The sequence below is a fragment of the Phodopus roborovskii genome, unplaced genomic scaffold (assembly GCF_943737965.1).
Source record: "Phodopus roborovskii unplaced genomic scaffold, PHOROB, whole genome shotgun sequence".
Classification (NCBI taxonomy): Eukaryota; Metazoa; Chordata; class Mammalia; order Rodentia; family Cricetidae; genus Phodopus; species Phodopus roborovskii.
Window position 1 is genome coordinate 6,489,083 of NW_026126461.1, and position 19,310 is coordinate 6,508,392.

General features: G+C 50.9%; 1 protein-coding gene across 1 annotated transcript in view; it reads right to left on the reverse strand.

The window, feature by feature from the left end:
• Nucleotides 1–18,444, reverse strand: part of Kif1a (kinesin family member 1A) — a 78,737-nt gene extending 60,293 nt beyond the window's left edge. The window contains exons 1-2 of the mRNA XM_051190825.1: nucleotides 18,296–18,444; nucleotides 1,106–1,269 (exon numbers count right to left, since the gene is read on the reverse strand). Coding sequence (XP_051046782.1) covers nucleotides 1,106–1,211 — 106 coding nt within the window. The 5' untranslated portion in view covers nucleotides 1,212–1,269; nucleotides 18,296–18,444. The remainder of the gene's footprint in view (nucleotides 1–1,105; nucleotides 1,270–18,295) is intronic.
• Between the last annotated feature and the right edge of the window lie 866 nt (nucleotides 18,445–19,310).

Consider the following 19,310-nt stretch of genomic DNA (forward strand, 5'->3'; position numbering starts at 1 on the left):
AGCAAAGAACAGGCCAAGGCCAAGTGGGAGCTGGGAACCCAGAGCTGTAGCCATGCCCTGCATAACAGAGTGTTGGCGTCCACCTCCAAATTCATACCCTGGGATCCCGGGGTGGGCTTATCTGGAAGCATGGTTTTTGTTGGTTTGGTTTGACTTTTTAAGTGTTTGTTTTCCTTTAACAGGACCTCACTATGGTACCCAAGCTGGGTCCTCCTGCCCGCAGATGGTACTCCCTCTCAGCCTCCTGAGTAGCTGAGACTATAAGCGTGAAAACAATTTGGTAAAGATGTGATTAGCTGTTAAAGTAGAGTCATACTCGAAGGGCAGTGGTGGCACACGCCTTTAGTCCCAGCACTCAGAAGGCAGAGGCAGGTGGATCTCTGTGAGTTCAAGGCCAGCCTGGTCTACAGATCGAATGCCAGGACAGGCTCCAAAGCAATACAGAGAAACCCTGTCTCAAAAAACAAAACAAAACAAGAAAAAGGAAAAAAGTGGAGTCATGCTGAATTAAGTTATGCCTTCCTTAAATCCTTCTTAAAAAGGCCACCTGAGACAAGGCACAGAGACACATCCACGCATGGTGGCACATGCCTGCGTCTCAGGCCAACCTGGAATTACAATATATGGGATTGAGGCGAGAGGCGAGAGTTCAAGGACAGCCTGAGTTACGGCGTGAATATTAATCCAGCTTAAGATACAACTTGAGACTATAAAACAAACAAACAAACAAAAAACAACAACAAAACAACCAGAACACAGCGGCTCAGATAGCCGGAAGACCAAGTGACTGCAGTGTGGCCACAAGCCAAGACAGACAACAACCTCCAGACACTTGGAGAGGCAGAAAGGATGGTCTTCTGCTGGGAGGGGGAAGCACCTGCCCATGCCTTGATTTTGAATGTCTGGCTTCCAGAACCTAAGAACAAATTTCCGTTTCCACAAGCCATGGTCTGTGCTCATCTGCTGTCTGGGAGCCCCACACACCATGTGAATGAGGCAGGCTCCGGGATCTTGGACGCGGGCTAGGTTGAGTCTGGCTAGTAGGCATGGTCCCATGGTCCCACGTGACCAGCAGTTAACGGTAGCCATTGCGGCCAGTACTCACTGGTGGTGCTTCCGGACATCTGGATGATGCACTTGGAGTCTCGGCTCATTTCCCGGGAATTGAAGGGGCGGACTCGGACCGCCACCTTCACAGAGGCCCCGGCCATGTCTGTGAAGTTTGTTGGTAATTCAGCAGCTGCAGTTCCCCAGAGAGGGCAGAGTCACCTGGGGGAGGAGGGGAGGACACACAAATTAAAAGCATTATTCAAAGAGGCAGTGCAAGAGTGTGTGGCTGTGCCCACAGGGCTTCTCCACTCCCTTCAACCTCCCCAGTGACACAGTGTGGTGACCAACCACAGGTGAGGAAAGGCGCTGATTTCACAGCACAAAGGCAAGCTGTGTGTAAGGAGCCCAGCAACGCCAGAACAAGGTGGCCCTCCATCGAAGAAAACCGTTTGCCCTCTCCCAGCAGCTATAATGTACAAATGGCTTCATGGTGGGGGATGGGACTTTGACTCCACTTCCTGGGATTTTATCTGGATTGAACCTGTGCAGATTTTGAGCACGAGTTAACAATGGGTATATCAACCACACCCCGGGGCAGGTGGCATGCTCAGGAGTAGCTGCTGGACACAGAACAAAGTCTGTGCTATCGTTTGTTTGTTTGTTTGTTTTTGTTTACTAGTGTGTGTCCCGGGTGGGGCGGCGTATGCTTTTTCTTGTCGTTTTTTGTGCTGTTCCTGTTTTTAAGAGAAAGAATTTGAGGTTGGGTGGGGAGAGATGGGGGAAGAGCTGGGAGGAACTGCAGAGGAGGGAGAACACAGCCCAGCATACTGTATGAAACGATCTTTTAACTGAACTAAAAAGAAGAAAGTGGCAGCCCTTACACCTACAGGGCTCCCTGAGCAAGGGTTAGAGATGGACAGGTGTCAGTCTGGTCCTGGCCCTGCCTATCTCTGGCTACATGATCCATCCCTGGGCATTGGTTTACCAGTGTGCTGAAGGGCAGGGTTGAGGCCGATGACCCCACACACAGGCCGAAACTGGGGCTTTATGGCCTCTCAGTAAACAGCTTGAAAGAGCAGAGGTTGCAGGAGAGGGACAGAACTCCCTGTCACTGAGGGTGGACAAATCCACACTGGAACAGAAACTGGCCTCACACCTTCGCGGCAGCCCCTGCAGCACCAAGGCTCAGTGTCCGACACTCTGAGCGCATGTGCCGCCTTCCCCAAGTCTACGAGTGACCACCCAAGAAGGGCAGGCGAACCGTGTTTCCTTGTGGTGACATCCTAGCTAGGGATGAGGGCAGGGCACAGGCAAGCCCATGAAGTCCCTGGGACAAGAGTACTAGGCGACGCATCGGCAGCAGCACACCTTGTGATGGAAATAGGGAATCACGGGCGAGGGAGAAAATGTTTATGAGACAGGTAACATGGTAAGGGTCTCAGTCCCCGCAAATTTAGCTGCACATACGCTCAGTTCCTGCAACCCAGATATTCCAGCAGGATTTTCAGTGACATCTGGCAAGATAAGATTCCTGGAAAATGAGGACAGAGAATGGCCACGCCCCTCCCAGCCCTCAGATACACTGTATTGCTGTGCTTATTTAAAGGCTGGCAATGGAGTCTTCTGGTTTTATTTCTGTTGCTGTGATAATACAAACCAAAACCAAGAGGGGAAAGAAAGGATTTATTTGGCTGAGACTTCCAGGGCACAATCAACTCTTGAGGGAAGTCGGGGCAGGAATCTAAAGCAGAAACCAGGAGGAATGTTGCTTGCCGGCTCATTTGCAGGTTCATATCCAGCTGGCTTTCTTTGACAGCCATGGCCATCGCCTGTCTAGGGATGGTGCTACCCATAGGGGGCTAGGCCCTCCTGCATCAATTAATATTCAAGGCAGTCCCCCACAGATGAGCCCACAGGCCAATCTTGATTTAGGCAATTCCCCAATCCAGGCTTTCCCCTCAGATGGATCAAGGCTGTGTCAACTTGACAATTAAAACTGACTAGAATAGCACCAACACAGGCAGGCTCTGTGGAGAAGAGCATGTCCTTAGATGCTGTCTCCCCCTCCCTTTCTCCCTCTCTCCCTCTTTCTCAATGGAAATAGTAATGTTTTGCAAGCTCAGTGTTGGGGAATTGAGAAGATGGCTCAGCAGTTGAGACTATTGGCTGCTCTTCCAGAGAACCCAGGTTTAATTCCCAAAACCTACACTGCAGCTCACAACCTGTTGTTCTGATGTCCTCTTCTGGTCTTGGAAGGCACCGCACACAGACAAACACACAGGAAAAGCACTAACACACGGACAATGAAAAATAAATTGAGGTCAGTCTTGGAAAACCATCCATTTTGAACCATAAGCTGGAACTTTGTTTTTGGAAGAACAAATACAAAGGGCTAATCCTACTCTGGGGCAAAGCCGGCAAAGCACCCCTGCCTGCAAGCGGCCAACTGGTGCAGATAAAATGTTCAAACCCATGCAAAGGACTCAGAGTCACTGAAGCAGGCCAAGATTCTAGGGCAGGGGGCGGGAGGGGCGCAGGGACAGAGAACACTGAGCAGTGCTGGCTCCAAGCCCATTTGCATTCTGGACACGGGGTGAGTGGCTGAGAGGCTGGAGTCTTCCCAGGCAGGGAACTGTTGCCGAGTGACAGAAGACCTGCAGAACCGTGGTGGAAAACAAACAGGAGGCCTAGGTAAGGAAGTGGAGTGCCGAGGCGTTCTCACAGGCAGCGGTCCCCTGAAGACATCTGGCAAGTTCTGAGTCCTAGGTAGAGAATTCAAGAGCCCAAGCCAAGAGTCAAAGGAAATTTCCGCAGCGGTAGGTCAGCACTTTAGACTGCAGGGGTCATGAGGTCAGCCTTGGAAACCCAGGGATGCATAGCAGAGCCCAGTGGACAAGGCCCTATCAATGAGGCCTCAACTGGCTGTGACTGGAGCTTCTAGGAGGAGTGAGCCATCTGCAATCAGGTGCAGCCATGTCAGGGTCTGGATGGCATCTCAGTCGGCAATGTGAGCCCTCATAGCAAAAGTCACAAGGCTCAGGCCTGGAGAACCAGCTCCACGGTTAAAAAAAAAAGTGGGTTGCTCTTACAGAGGACCTGGATGTAGTTCCCAACACCCATATGGCAGCTCACAACCAGCTGTAATTCCAGCTCCAGAGGATCCAGTGTCCTCTTCTGGTGCCCGCCAACGCTCCAGCCATGCATAGGGTGCACATATATACAGATGTGCGGACAAAACACAGGCATAAAATGAAAATATATTTTAGTCTGGGAAATGCCAATAAAACAAAAGGCTGCAGGGTTTAAAGGGATGGGTGGGGGGTAACTACACACTCTACAGACCTAGGAATTCCCAGCATGGACATTAAGAACATCATAACCAGCAAAGAGGAGAATTTTACCAGATTTGCTTTTTGTTGAAGTCCAAAAGTAAAAAAAAAGTGTATTTATGTGCATGAGTGTTTGCCTAGTGCCCAGAGGGCCAGGAGAGGGCATCAGATCCCCTGAACCTGAAGTTCTATATAGATAAAGATGGACACACACATATAGGGGTGGATATATGGGTGCTGTGAACAGCACCCAAGTCCTTCATAAGAGCCACAAGTGCTCTAACTTCCGATGCATCTCTCCAGCCCCAGGACTGAAAACTAAATGAATCAAAAGGACAGTCTCAAACCCGAGTGGGGGCGGGGTGGGAAATACTAAATGAAGAGGTGAAAACACTCTGTAGAACTGTGAATGAGCAGGACAAGTAGCAATACGGGGGAGCTGGTGGAAACCCACAGAGAAAAGAGCTGGGGGGGAGGCATAGTCTGAATGTCCCCCTCAGATTCGTATGCTGAGGTCCTAACCTCCAAAGCTAAGCAACTGAGTCAAGAGGTAAGACCTCCATGGTGGCTTAGCTCACCTATAAAGGAGGCTCGAGAGAGAACCCAGGCCCCACCGTCCATGTGAGAACATGGCAAGAAGGTGCCAGAGTGGGCCTTCGTCAGGCACTGAGCCCAACTCAGTTCAGCCTCCAGCCTCCAAAACTGCAGGAAATGAAAATGAACTACTACTGTTTCAAAGCAGCCCATAGATGCGCGCGCGCACGTGTGTGTGTGTGTGTGTGTGTGTGTGTGTGTGTGTGTGTGTGTGTGTGTTGGAGGTGTGGGTATGTTGATATTGTGCCGTCTCCAATTTCTTTCATCCGTGTTTTGTAACTGTCCTGGTAGAAACTGTTCCCGGAACTACACTGTAAAGTGGTGAGGATGGGGCAGGGGTGGGGGGTGGGGGGTAGGAGAGTGGTCTGGAGAGATGGCTCAATGGTTAGAGATGGCTCAGTGGTTAAGAGCACTTGTTACTCTTGCAGAGGTTCAGGTCCCAACACAGTGGTTTACAACCATCCGTAACCCCAATTTCAGGTGGATCCAATGCCCTCTTCTGACCTCTGTGAGCACCAGGTATGCACACGGTACACATCATTCAAACCCTAAAATAAAATAAATGTAAAATGATAAATAAATAAAAGCAGTAATGACTGGCATCTTTGCCTGACCCAGAGCCTAAACAAGCTCCCAGTTTTTTTTTTTTTTTTTTTTCCAGTTGAATGTAATAAAGTTGCAAGGTCATTATTAAAGGTCTTTATCCTGTTGTTGCATTCATTATGTGTCTAATTTGTTGGGGTTATTTTTCAACTCCCTTGCTCTGACTGTTGAGACCACATTTGTCCCTTCTTATGCAGAGGTCCCTGGTTTGTCAATTTACGTATATCGAACCATCCTTGCAGCTCTGCAAACAATGTCACGTGACATTTTTTCCCAGTGTTATTGGGTTTGTCTCGCTACGTATTTTGTTGAAGATTTTTATTTTTGCTTCTATGTTCATCAAGGATATTTTCATTATTTCTTTTTGTTGTTGTTTATTTTTAAGGATTTTTTTTCTTTGTGGTGTGGACTGATTTGGTTGCTCTGTTGTTCTGTGTTCTTGCCCGCTCGTTATCCTCATGGAAAACCCAGCTCTCCTCTTTAGGTCTAGCTTACCGTCTTTTCCAGTGGAGTTTCAGGGTAGAGAACATGAACGAATGGATCTCAAAAACAAGACATTGAAATAAACAAAACACAAAGGCTAAATAAATACCTTAACTGCCTCTCCGTGCAATGCTTAAAATATCGAGACCTGATAGGGTAAGTCCATTATTGTGCTATAGAAAGAGAGCTTGAAAAAATGTACATGGGTGAAATAAATTGGGATGGAAGGAAAAACTGGTGATATTTCTAACTGAACTTGGTGCATCATTTAATTCTTCCATGTGCATATTGACTTAAAAAGAATTATCTCAATGCTATCTTTAAGTAGTTCAGATAAATAATTAAGAGCTCAGCTAGGTGTGGTCACATACACATACTTAAACACATACACACATACTCTCTCTCTCTCTCTCTCTCTCTCTCTCTCTCTCACACACACACACACACACACACACACACACACACACACCAGTAAACCCAGCACTTAGGAAGCTGACATAGGAGATTCGGAGTGCTGGCCAGCCTGGACCATATATCTTCAAACAAACAAGAAAAAAAAAAAAAGATGCGTTTTGGTCTGCAAATACTGTGTGTGTGTGTGTGTGTGTAGACAAGAAGAGTAAGTTTTATCATTAAAATAGACACCTCTCAGTAGGAAGAGGAGGAGTGGGAACAGCCACCTCTGGCCTACATTACAGAGCACCTGGAAATCCAGGACAGATAACACACATCAGAAACAATAGAGAAAATTACTCAGGAAACAGAAATGAATGGGAAGTGCATAAATAGCAGTACTGAAATACGGGTGCTGTACCAGCCCAGCAAGCAGGCAAGGGCCTTTGCTGATGCAGGGGCATCCGAGAACTTGGACCGTGCGGCAGAAGGTAGACCAGTCGTGACTACAGTATCATCTCAAGATGGCAGACCCCTCGAAGCTACACCCTTGGTGACTGCAAGGCTGGGGCTGGGGAGATGGGGACACCATTAAAGGGACACAGGGGATTGCCCCAATGACACTGAGACACAAGGAGTGACAAAGCAAGAGTTTCTAAGAATCTGTCATGGCCTGCCCTCATGGAGTTTCAGGTGCAAACGGAGAATGCCTATGTGACCCACGGCACCCAAGCTGGTCTCAGCGTCAGATCCGAGTCCTCAGTGAGGACAGCCACAGGCCTTCCAGCAAATTATCACCATCTGAGCTCCCCAGTTCCAGTCTCCTGTGCAGATGGCCATAGATTGCCAAGCAAATGGAAAAGCAATTCCTTCCCCTAGAGTCAAGGAGGGGGCGGGGACACAGGAAGTAGGCAGGAATGATGCCCTGAAAGGGTTTTCTGTCTTGTTTTTGTTTTAGATTTATTTATTATGTACACGGTGTTTTTCCGGCAGACCAGAAGAGGGCACCGGATCTCATTACAAATGGTTGTGAGCCACCATGTGGTTTCTGAGAATTGAACTCAGGACCTCAGGAAGAGCAGCCAGTGCTCTTAATCGCTGAACCATCTCTCCAGCCCGGGCTTCCGGTTTTTAAATGCCCAGATAGAGAAAGCAGAAATTTAAAAACAATAGGATAAAATGTGAACTTTTAGAAATCTAAAACCCAGCAGGCCACAAAGTAGCTCCCAATAACTTCCATATTGTATCAAATGGACTGCTTCGCTTGGAAACAAACTAAATATCATCATCAACAACAACAACAAAACCCTAGCCCACATATTTAGAAATTTTAAAAATAAACTTTTAAATAATGGATATTCCAAAGAGGTCATGATGGAGCTACAGAAATGCTTAGTAAATAATAACAAAAATGCTATTAGCAACCATAATGGGGCTTTCACTTCCAACCAGGATGGAGTCACAGAGACCAGACTTTTAACTCTCAGGGTTTGGGTAGGGGGAAAGTCAGATAATTCTGGAAAGGAAGAAACTGCTCACAACTCCAGGTATTTGCCAGTGATGCTGCCGCTGAGCCTCGCAGAATGTCAGTCCGTGGCCATGTGATCCCGAGACAAAAGGGACAGGGCAGTTAAAAGCTAAACAATCCCCAAAGCTGTACTGAGCAGAGAGGTGTCTGTGGATAGAGTGCCTCTGGTGACATGCGTTGCTCAAGCCCATGGGAGCCTGCCCCTTTCTGGATAGAGACAGAGGCGGAGTGGGGGGGGGGGGCAAATGGAAAGGTGGGCAGGACTTGGAGGAGAGAATGGAGCGGAAACTGTGGTCCATATGTAAAATAAATTTTTTACTGTTACTTAAAAAAAAAAAGGTATTTGTGATCCAATCAGCCAGGATACAGGGTCTTCTCCATCCCAGAATTCCACAGAGACACGGAAGAATCCTCTTGTAGTTGGATGTCTCTACACCTCCCTGCAGGAAATCTACTCTAAGTCGACCCTGAAAAGGTTTAGTGGGTGTTGACTGACAAAGTCATCCCGCCAGAGAGCTGCCAGCCTGCCAGAGTGATATCCAATGTGCACCAGAGGTAACCTGTAACTGAGACCAGAGTGTGAGACCACACCCAGTGACCAGTGAATTAGCACTAGATGAGCTGAGAAGCAGGGGGACCTGGAACTAGAGAAACGTCAGCCAGAAGAAACAGGCATTCTTCTGCATTATTAGCTAAAGCTGAGTCAATGGCTTAAAAATCTACCCACAAGCCAGGCGCCATGGTGTGTTCTGCAGTCCCAACCCTAAAGAGACTGAGGTGGAAGTCATTAGAACTCAGGAATGTGAGACTAACCTGGGCAGCCAAGCAAGACTCCACCTCAAGAGAAGAGCCAAATTAAATCATATAAAAAATATGAATTTGCTGACAAACCAGACAAAAACCTAGAAGTAGTTTTCTAAGTGAGGTCAACCATACACTTTAAAAATAATAATTCAAATTGTATACAGACCTTGAAAGAACCTGGGTCAAGAGAAGAGGATACAGGGAGAAAGCATATAGTTACGATTTATTCACTGAAACTAGCCAAACTTTGGTGACAAATTAGTCTAGGAAAATGGATATTATCGCTCCATTTCACTAACGAGCAGAGATTCAGGAGTCCAGAAGAGCTAGCGCCGAAGCTGACCAGATGGCTCAGGGGTTGAGGCACTGGCCACTAAGCCTGGTGTCTGACTTCAGTCACAAGCAACACATGGTGGGAGGAGAAAACCAGCTAACACAGGTTGGCCTCTGGCATCCACAGACATGGCTCTCAAGCTTGCAAACACACAGACAATAAAAAGTAAATAAAGGTAACTTTGAAAAGTGTAATTAGCAAGACAACATAGAACTCCTGAAATATGGGCGTAAAGTATAACAGGGACATCTGTCACTGCGGTTCATTACGTACCTGGGAAACAGGGAATATACGACATCCTCAGTAGATAATAAAAAACAAAACAACGATGAGAATACCAGTAGTCTTCCAGACCCACATATGATAAATCCCTGAGTGATGTTTGAAAAAAAAGTTTTAAATCCCAGAAGCTCTCCACTGAAACCCACCCGAACATTACACTTGCCGGTGACTTTGGGTGGGGGGGGATGTTCCATTTATAAAAAATCTAGCACCAGCCAAGGATGACTGCCGCCACTTCTGCTTAACTGTTATAGAGGTTCCAGCCACTCTGTGTGTGTGTGTGTGTGTGTGTGTGTGTGTGTGTGTGTGTGTGTGTGTGTGTGTGTGTGCATGGTGCCTGCAGGTGCACCGGGAGGTCAGAGGTCTACATTCGGTGTTTACTTCTACCTTGTCTTTTGAGACAGAGTTTCTCACTGAACCGTTCAGCTAGGAGCCAGAAGCCTTTTTCCTGCCCCTACCTCCCCAGCACTGGATTACAAGCAAGAACTGCCCACCCCCAATAGCACCAGGGATTGGATTCGAATTCGGGACTTCACGTTTGCCTGGCACCAGCTTTACCAGCTGAGCTACCTCCCCAGCCGGAGCTATGACCTTTTGTGAAAAACAAAAATCTCAAAAATGTTGACTTTTATGTAAATCAATCTAAAACTCCAGTGTAATTTCAAGTGATATCATAATCTCTTTTATTAAACTTGGCAACTTGCTTCTAAAAATGTGTGTGGGAGAATAAGATACTAGGAATGCCAATACCAAGCTGAAGGGAAACAGACCATGGATTCACTATCCCAGGACTACAATTTGGACCTGGACTTCCCACACTCAGCCCATGTGACCCCAGCTTACTCTACTGGGAGGTTATGTGACCTTTAGGAAAGGCCCTTATCGGGGGTTAGGGTCTTCCAGTCACTGGGGAAATGCTCTACAGGAATGCAGGTACCCCAGGCCCTCTCTTCATCTCTCCTAAACAGGAGATTTAAAAAATGGCTTCATTCACAATGAACTCCTGTGGTGATGTCTCAACACAGGCCAAAGCAATGAGGCCATGCAACCTTGAACCCAAACTCTGAGCCTTACTAAACCTTCCCCTTTGTAAGATGATCCTCTCGGGTGTTTGTTGAAAGAATAGCTAACACATTTGGATTCAGCTGCCTGGGGTCAACCTTGTCCTAAAAATATTAAATGGAGATTTGCAAAACTAAGCAATTTCTAAGTTGTCGATTTTGTTAAGGTTTATTATTATAACAGTTCAATTTAATTACGAACTACTGTTGACTTCTTGCTGTGCCCACCCCATAAACAAAACTTTATCAGATACACACGTACAGGAAAAATCAGTCTCTATGGGGTCATATCCTACCATAGTTTCAAGGCATACATACGGAGTCTCGGAATGTGCCCCCTGCAGATCAGGAGGTACAATACAGTACTGGGACTGAGTGGGAAGCGGGCTGTAATCCCAGCCTTTAGGAGTAGAGACAGGAGGGTCAGGAGTTCAAGATTATCTTCTACTCATACCAAGTTCAGGACCAGTTTGAGCTACATGTGATCATGAATAGATGGATGGATGGATGGATGGATGAATGGATGGATGGATGGGTGGACGGATGGACAGACAAACAGATAGATACAGACTAACTGATATGGAGAGGGATAGAACAGAACGGATCAGAAGCAGATCTATGAAGTGTAGTCCTTTGCATATGGTGTGTAGCCACAGCCAGGGAGATGTCTCAGTGGATAATAGAACTTGCTAACCAAGTGTAAGAACTTGAATCCATATTTCCAACATCTCTGAACCAGGAACAGCTGTCATTCAAACAGGGGTTGAGGAGCCAGGTTGCAGAAACAAAAGTATCACAGAGGCTTGCTGGCCAACCAACCTAGCTGAACAAATACATGGTGAGCTAGAGTCAGTGTGAAACTCTTGTCTCAAAAGAGTAAGATGGAGACCAGTAGAGCGGGACACTCCAAGTGCCCCTCCCCACCTCTGCAAACATGGTCACAAACATCTGCATGCATGTGCACACACAAACACACACACACACAAATTTAAATATGTTTAATTTTGAAAAGGGTAGCTAGATTAACATCATCATCACACCAAACTCTGGAGGGTGGGGGGGGATGGATTCTCTCAGAGGGTCATTGTGTACAACAGAGGGGAGCATGGTAATGGCAGAGTCAAAAGGAATCGCGCTGTCCTGGGGGCTCCTGACCCAGGGAAGGGGACCCATATTGGGACATTAGAGGCATTGCTACCAGAGTCTGAGAGTGGCATGGGCCAGTGTGCATCTGTGTATTTCAGGCTTCCGAGTCAACATGGGACAGGATTGTGTACAGGGAGAGCAAGGAATGGCAAATCCCTGTGCACACTGGGTAGGAGACAATCATGATGCAATGGCTGAGGATGCCGCCGTGGATCTAACCCAGTCCCCAGAGTCATGTGTTAACAACATCTTTAGGATGAAGAAATGGACCATTTGTGGACTCCTGATTTAATGGCGCATCACAGAAGCAACTTTCATATAAAATCAAGCTCTCTGGTATACTTGTTCTGTCTTGGATGGGATGGTTCTGGCTGTTAGATGCAGTATAAGTCCTTCACCATAGCTAAGCAAAGGCAGGCACCATGTTCTTTGACTACGGGACAAATAAGTTCCTATGTTTTGTGAGTTGTGTGGTCCCAGGTATTTCATGATAACTATAGAACTTGGATCAAGACACATGCAGAAGACAGACAACACGTGGGTGGGCACGGACAACAGGTGCTCTTGGCCACTAGGGAAGGTGATACTCTGCAAGGAACACATGAGGGCCTCCCTGGCAACCTAGCAGCCTTTATCTGGGGATCCGTCTAGCTTTAAGACAGGTCAGTGGGCTCATCTGTGTCCACACAACCATGCCAGGGACACTGAAGAACATGGCACCAATAGATTCCTCTTCCTGACTACGAGAGGGAAAACATCTGGGATGGGTTTTCTTTTTATCTCAACAGATGCAAAGATTCAAAGCCAGTTCACACCCTAAGATTGGGGAGGGGGCCCTCAACCAACTAACAATCATGCCCGCCAGTCACACTGAGACCTCATGCAATGAGACACAAAACACAGCAGAGTCACTGCAGCGGTCAGAATAAAGAGCCTGATGGCCACGGTGGTCAGTGAAGCAGAGGGTGTGGCTGGTGTGGTACTCTTCCCAAAGAACCCTGAGGAAGGCAGGTGCAGGGCATAGGGCTAAACAGGACACTGCCCCACGGCCACCATCCACCTCGTAATGAGTAGCATCACTGGGACAATCCACAGGCAGCTGAATGCCCTTTTTCTATGAAGATTAAAGAGCACAACCTTCGGCGGGGGGGAGGCTGAGACCAAAACTCTGGTGCTGGGTGGGTAATTTGGCAGCAGCCACCCCATCACCTGGCCTGGGCCTGGGCCTGGGCTTACAAAGGGTTCCCAGTCAGAGCCCCACTCAGAGGAAGCAGATGCATCACAAGACTCCTGACACTAGGCCTCCCAAGTGGTATGTGCACCAACAAGGACTCCAGCGTCTACGTACCGCAAAGCACAAAGTAAAGCTGCGGGAAATGGGCCGCATGGGAAAGGGAAGCCACAGACAAAGCAAGCAAGCAAACCCTCAGCTTACAGACTCCAGTGCTCCAGAAAGAGCCACCTTCGGCAATGGGAGCAGGGTGCTCTGACATGGACAATATTAACACAGGCAACGTGTTAGGGGCAGAACATGGAAAAGGCAGCTTGCAGGATTTGAGAACTGAACAATGAAGTCTAAGAGACGTACATGAAACAGAAAAGACAAGGAGATAAATGTGGGGGAGAAAAGCAACCACACGGGAGTTTGAGGGAAAAAAGAGAAAATAAAAGATGGGAAGACCATAAACCTACAAACAAGGAGACCCGATCCGACATCCAAATGGCCCACAAGCATCATTAAAAACAAAAACCCACTGAGAGCTGTCCAAATGCATGGTAGACTGCCATGGAAAACGATGATTCCAGAGGGAGGAGTTACAGGCGAAGGTTTTCATAAGCCCGGGATGCCCAGGCCGGTGAAGCCAGCCTCCTATGTTCTGAGGAAATGAGTCAGCAAGGGGTGAGGATGGAGCAGAGCCCCCTCACACACTCACAGATTCATGCGTCATTTTCAGTAAGTGTCACAAGGATGCGTCCCAGCAAAGCAAGCTAGAAAAGCATAAATAGACAGCCAAGGGGGGCAGGATTCAGAGACAGGAGCCAACTGACAGAAGATGGTGAGCATTAGACTAATAGCAATTAGCCAGGCAGGGAGGTGGCTCCCAGGCTTGGGGTGTCAGGAAAGGGGGGACTCGGCAGAGTCGCAGAACCCTAGAGACAAAAGAAACCCATGCAATTAAAAAAAAAAAAGTGATATCTGAAGTCTAGAGAAAAAACTCTGACCAAGAAAGTCTTGCCAGGGGCTGGAGAGACACCTCAGTGGTTAAGAGCACTAGCTGCTCTTCCAGAGGATGTGGGTTCAATTCCCAGCACCCATTGGTGGCTCATCATCATCTACTACTCCAGTTCCAGGGGCACCTTCTTCTGGATTCCTCAGGTACCAAACATGCACAGACATATGTACAAAGAAAACACACATGCACATAAAATTAACATTAAAAATGTGGATTTAAAGAAAAGAAAATCCTGCCGAAACACAGAAGTAATATACAAGCAGCAAAACTCCAGGCCAATGCTCCTCCATGCTCCTCTACGCCCTGCAGTCACCTGTGGTTGCTACAGCCCTGTGCCATGTTGGGGACCTGCGGCCACAGTGACCCCAGATCAAGAAGCAGACAGAAAATGAGAGCCAATCACAGGAAACAACAGAGTCCCCACCACCACCGTGGAGCAGGCTCAGAATGGTGCCACTGGCCCTGTATCTTACTGTCTTACTTTGAAAGGGTGACAGATGGGACAGGCAACTGAGGCCCACTTGAAGGTGAGTGGATGTGGCCTCCCCTCTAGCACATTTCTGGGCATCATGATCCCCAGAGGCCAGCTCAAGGGCAGGGGACCATAGGGACAGTTGGGGGCTGCTGTGACCCCTAGAGCTTCACCCAAAGGGAAGGATATCCTGCCCAGCCAGCCTCGAAAATTCCCAGACTTAAGACTGGGACAGTGTAGCAGCGGCTTACCCTGAGCTTTGGAGAGTAAAGGTGATACTCACTGAGCCTTCCTGGAGGGTCGGAGGTGACGCTATGCTGCCCCTCCGGGAGGGGCAAGGAGTGGGGATATTAAAGAAAAAGGAAAGGCAGATGGGAGGGTGGCAGGCCAACAGGAAGTGCTAAAAGAGCAGCAATTGTTTGGAGCCCGGAAAAGGCAAGCGTGACTTTTCAGGAGCCTCGGTGTCTGCATCTGAGCAATGGGCACGCTACCATGGGCATCTGAGAGCATCAGATAATGGAATGCACACAATGGCACAGTGCAGTTTATTTAGGTCATATAAATGTCCCCTGCTTTCTTCCCAGCCCCGAGCCTATGCAGGGTGGGGAGTCTGCATCCTGTGTGCTGGTGACTTACAGCAAGCTTTTTGAAGGAGGCAGTACCCAAGAGGCCTTTCTGGAAGATCTAGGGCTGGGAAGAGAGAGGTCCAGAGAAGAGCTGGACAGGAGAAAAAAAAGCAGGCACCCAGAGATACCGAATGCATGCGTGTCTACCCCTGTGCGTCTGTGTGCTTGAGTGTGACCTGTGCAGATGTGTACCCATGGCGTGTTTGTATCTGATGTGTGTGGCCCCACCCCCCAAGGTAAATGTGGGGAAGATGAACCCCTTAGGTCTCCAGCAGCCCTCTCACCTTGAGCTGACCTATGGTCGGTCCCAGTGTGCGGTTAGTGGTACCCAGGAAGTCCTGGATGGATGCCAGAGCTCCTGCTTCTGCCTCTGCCTGCCAGCCACCCTCAGATGGGTCACAGTTGCGTTCCCCACATATCTCCAGCTCAAGCCAGAAGGAGATGTCAGTGGGAAGCAACATCGAAGGACATCGCCAACCTGAGCAAGGGGATACTCAGCTACTTAGTATCCCTGGTCCCAATCCCCAACCTGCCTCTAGGACCGGGGCTGCCTCTCTTGCGGGTCCCTGGAGTTGGGCAGGGGTAAGGACGATATCCAGGTAAGTGGACCGGAGTTCTGAAATCTGAGCAAGAGGTGGCACCCAGGGGACGCCTTCAGGCCATCTGAATGTCTCAGCCTGCCGTACCACGCCTAGGGTTAGGGTAGAAGTGTAAAGACCTTGCTGAGGGCACCTCAGGAACTGCACGCCAGCAGGAGGGACTGGTGTAGGCACTCAGAGGAGCCAAGAGAGCCATTGTTACTGACCTTCACTGAATCTTCCAGCCCTGCTGTGTCCCCACTTGCATCATAGCAGGCCTGGCTCAGCCAGCCTTGAGTCACCAAGACCCTGAGGGAGGAGCAGTCAGTCAGGCCAAGTGTGGATCCAGGACCCTGGTTGGGCTCAGGGGTAAAGGAGCAGTACTGCCCTGGACGGCAGTGAGAAGCTCTGCCCTTTGGGCCTAAGAGCCCTGGCTTTGCCCATGCGCTAGGGAACATGTGGACCTCTGCACACTGCAAATTACATTTTCATCTGCCAGCTCAGTGGCCCAGGCCCGTCACTCTCCATGGGTGACCACTGAGTCCCTTCTTGTTTTGGGAGAGATGAGCTCTGCCCAAAGGCTTGGCCAGGGTACGGTTTTTGTGAGGGATGACCTTCCTTGAACAATCTTGTCCTGGGCTTTTGCTGGAACGGGTCAGACTCACCTGCTAACCTGCCTTTGCTGCCCCCCAAACCCTGCACAAAGCCCCCAGGAGGACTGCCATGTTACATTTGCAGAGCACACAAACAGCATAAGAGAAAGAAAAATGGGAACGGAATGGGCCGGATCCGGAGACACCCCCCCAGCCTCTGCCTACTGGCCTGGACCCGAATCCTACTCAGCCACTCATCAGTCTGGCTTTGTACAGAGCACCGGCCTGCACCTGTCTGAGGCTGGTGCAGTCTGAAGGTTCCACGATCCCTCTGAGTAGGCCAGGGCATCAGAACAGAGGTATCCAGCTTGAGCAGTGCCCAGTGGGGCAAGCTCCCACACAGGGACCTCCAAAGGCAGCCTCCCTGACCTGTAGCCAACCAACCAAAAACGACAACCTGTCCTTCAGATCCATCCTCACTACAAGAGGAAGCTGTCAGTAGGGAGGGGTCCCTGCCTTGGAAACAGAGTCCTCCCCAGGCTTCACACGCAGAGGACACTGAGCTTCCCCGGCCCTCTGCCTGAGAAGACTTGGAGGTTGACTCCACCCACCAAAAGCAAGGAACCTCCAGGGGACCATGCTTGTGCAGACCCCGCAGCACCCCTCACCGTGCTACCTCACACCTGTCCTGCCCACCCCCTCCCCACAGCCTGACTAGGGCAGGTGACAGCCACACCTGCAAAATGGCCGCCGCAGGTGAGTCCCCAGCCCCCCGAACCCCACAGCTTCCCCGCAGCCTGCGCCGCCTCCTTAGACAGAGGCGCTGGGCACGTTGCCCTGGCAGCCGCCTTCGGCCAGCTCGGTGTGACCGTGTCTTCCGCAGCAGCCTGCGCTGAGTCTGTGGGTCCCCGGGGTTGGACTAGCACCAGCCCTGAGCAGCAGGAACTCTCCGCACCTCCTCCTCCCGCAGCCGCGTGATCCAATCCGCTTGCCCTGGCAGGCCTTTAATCCCAGCAAGGCGCCCCCTCTTAGGTAGGCTAGCCGCTGGGGGACGGGTCCTCTGGCCTCTGGGGAAAAGTCCCCATTCCTGGGGACGTGGGCGCGCATCGGGTCCGCGCCCGGGCGACGTCGCGCCGGCGCCCAGCAGGCCCCATGACTTGGCAATCCCTCTCTCCCCTCCCCCTCCGTCGCCTGCGGCCCCCATCACCCCGCACCTCGCCGCACCGCAGACCCTCCCTCGCCCTCTCAGCCCGAAAGCAGAGGGCGGTGGCCTTCTCCTAGGAAGCAGTTGGGGCGAGGAGTGGCTTAATGAGGGGGTGCGAGGGTCTTCGCAAGCAATGTTCCTAGAGTCAACCGACGCCAGACGCCTGGGGACAGCGCAGACGACGCGTCCCTCAGCCCCCTCCCTCCAGGCGGGGGCCACACCTGTTACTGGGGCGCTGGCTTAGTAGCCGCCAGGCGTGTCTGCGGGTGGTTCCTCCCGCGCTGAGCCTTTCTGGACGGGAATTGGGGTCTCTGGAGGGAGGGGCATCGGGAGCAATACGAGTGATGGGCAGTCACCAAGTGCGCATTGAGCCGGTGGCCGGCCGGGCCGTGCAGACGCATCCCCCGCCCCGCCCGCATGTTTTGCTGTCGGCTCCAGCATCTGCCCTCCCCCACCCACCGGGGACCAGAGCTGCTGCCCCGCGCACCCTCCCCTAGGGCCTGGATCAGCAGCCGCGCCCCGTCCCGACGCCCCGCAGCCTTGGCCTGGCCCCTACTCCGCATCTCTGCCTCCCTTCCCCCGCGGATCCGTCGCATCCCTCTGGGTAGCTCCTCTGCAGTGGAAGGATACAGGGGAAAAGGAGGCTATGACCAAACCTGCTGGTCCCTCTCGCTGGCGACCTCCGCCCACACGGGCCAAGGGTCGCGTGGCAGCAAAGGCGTCTTTACTGAGGGCCCTGAAAGGCTTCGCGGGGAGCATCGACACCCCTGAATTCGCCCCTTTGTTCTTGGAAGAGGCGGAGGGAGGCAGGGGGAAGGGAAGCCGCAGCTCCAAGCCCGCGCTTCGGGCTGCGACAAGGACATTGGCGTTGGCCGGGAACCCCCCCACCACCAATGCACACTTAGTGTGGGTGCCGGATGCCACGGACAGGTGCAGGATGATGAACGCGGAGGCGACAGACCGGGCGGGCGGTAACCTTACCTCTCAAGCGTCACTGGCGGCGGCCCCGCATGGGCACTGGCACCGGAGAGGGTCCCCGAGCCTGGAACCGATGCTGCTTGCTGACTGCTCCTGGTGCTGTGACGGTGGCGCCGCGTGACGAGCTCCGTGGCCCCGGCCCGGCCTCCCCGAGCCCCTCCCGACGCGCTGGTTGGCTGCGCGCTGCGTCCGAGCCTCAGCTGCCAGCTGGTTTGTCGCACCGGGAGAGGGACGGGCGTAGCGGCCGCAGAAAAGATGGGGTTGGAGCGGGAGGGGCCTGGGGCTGGGCTGTGACATCACCAGTGAGGGTGGGGGGCAGACTCCCGGAATCGGATGCAACATCCCCTCGCTCAGCACTGCCTTTCACTCCCAGTGAGGCACTCGGTAGCGCCCAGCTGAACCTGCCTGCAGGCTGGGAACCAAGCCCTTACTGCTTTCAACTGAAATCATAAAAACTGTAAAACATCCACCTGCTGGACCAGGGGACATCAACACAGGAGCATCAAAGGGAGACCAAAAAAAAAAAAAAAAAAAAAAAAAAAAGAAGAAGAAGAAGAAGAAGAAGAAGAAGAAGAAACTAGGTGTGGGGTTGGGGCCGGCTCTTCTTTCACTGGAGGGGAGGGAGGGAGGGGTGTGTTAGGGATCTGGACTCCAGGGAGTTAACAGGTGGGTCTTAAAACCGCTTCTGGTGTCTGGGCCGGATCACCAGAGGAAAGCCGAGGCATTGCAGGCTGTTAACAGAATGACGCCACAGCTGGCGGGCTGACCCAAACCTCCTTCCCTCAGGGGGAGACCTCCTTCCCAGTCCCCCTAGTCCATGGGGGTCTGGGTCATAGGCTGTCATCGCACACTATCAGTCCAGTCTAAATTCCCTGGACCCCAACCCACATGCTTCTTTGGATCTTCAATGGCAAACCCAGCCTTCATGGACTCTCCGGTTTCCTTTCTCAGTAGGGGTTGGCTAGCAGCTCGATGCACTATGGGGCCAACCACAGCCCAGGACTGAGTAACTCGGACA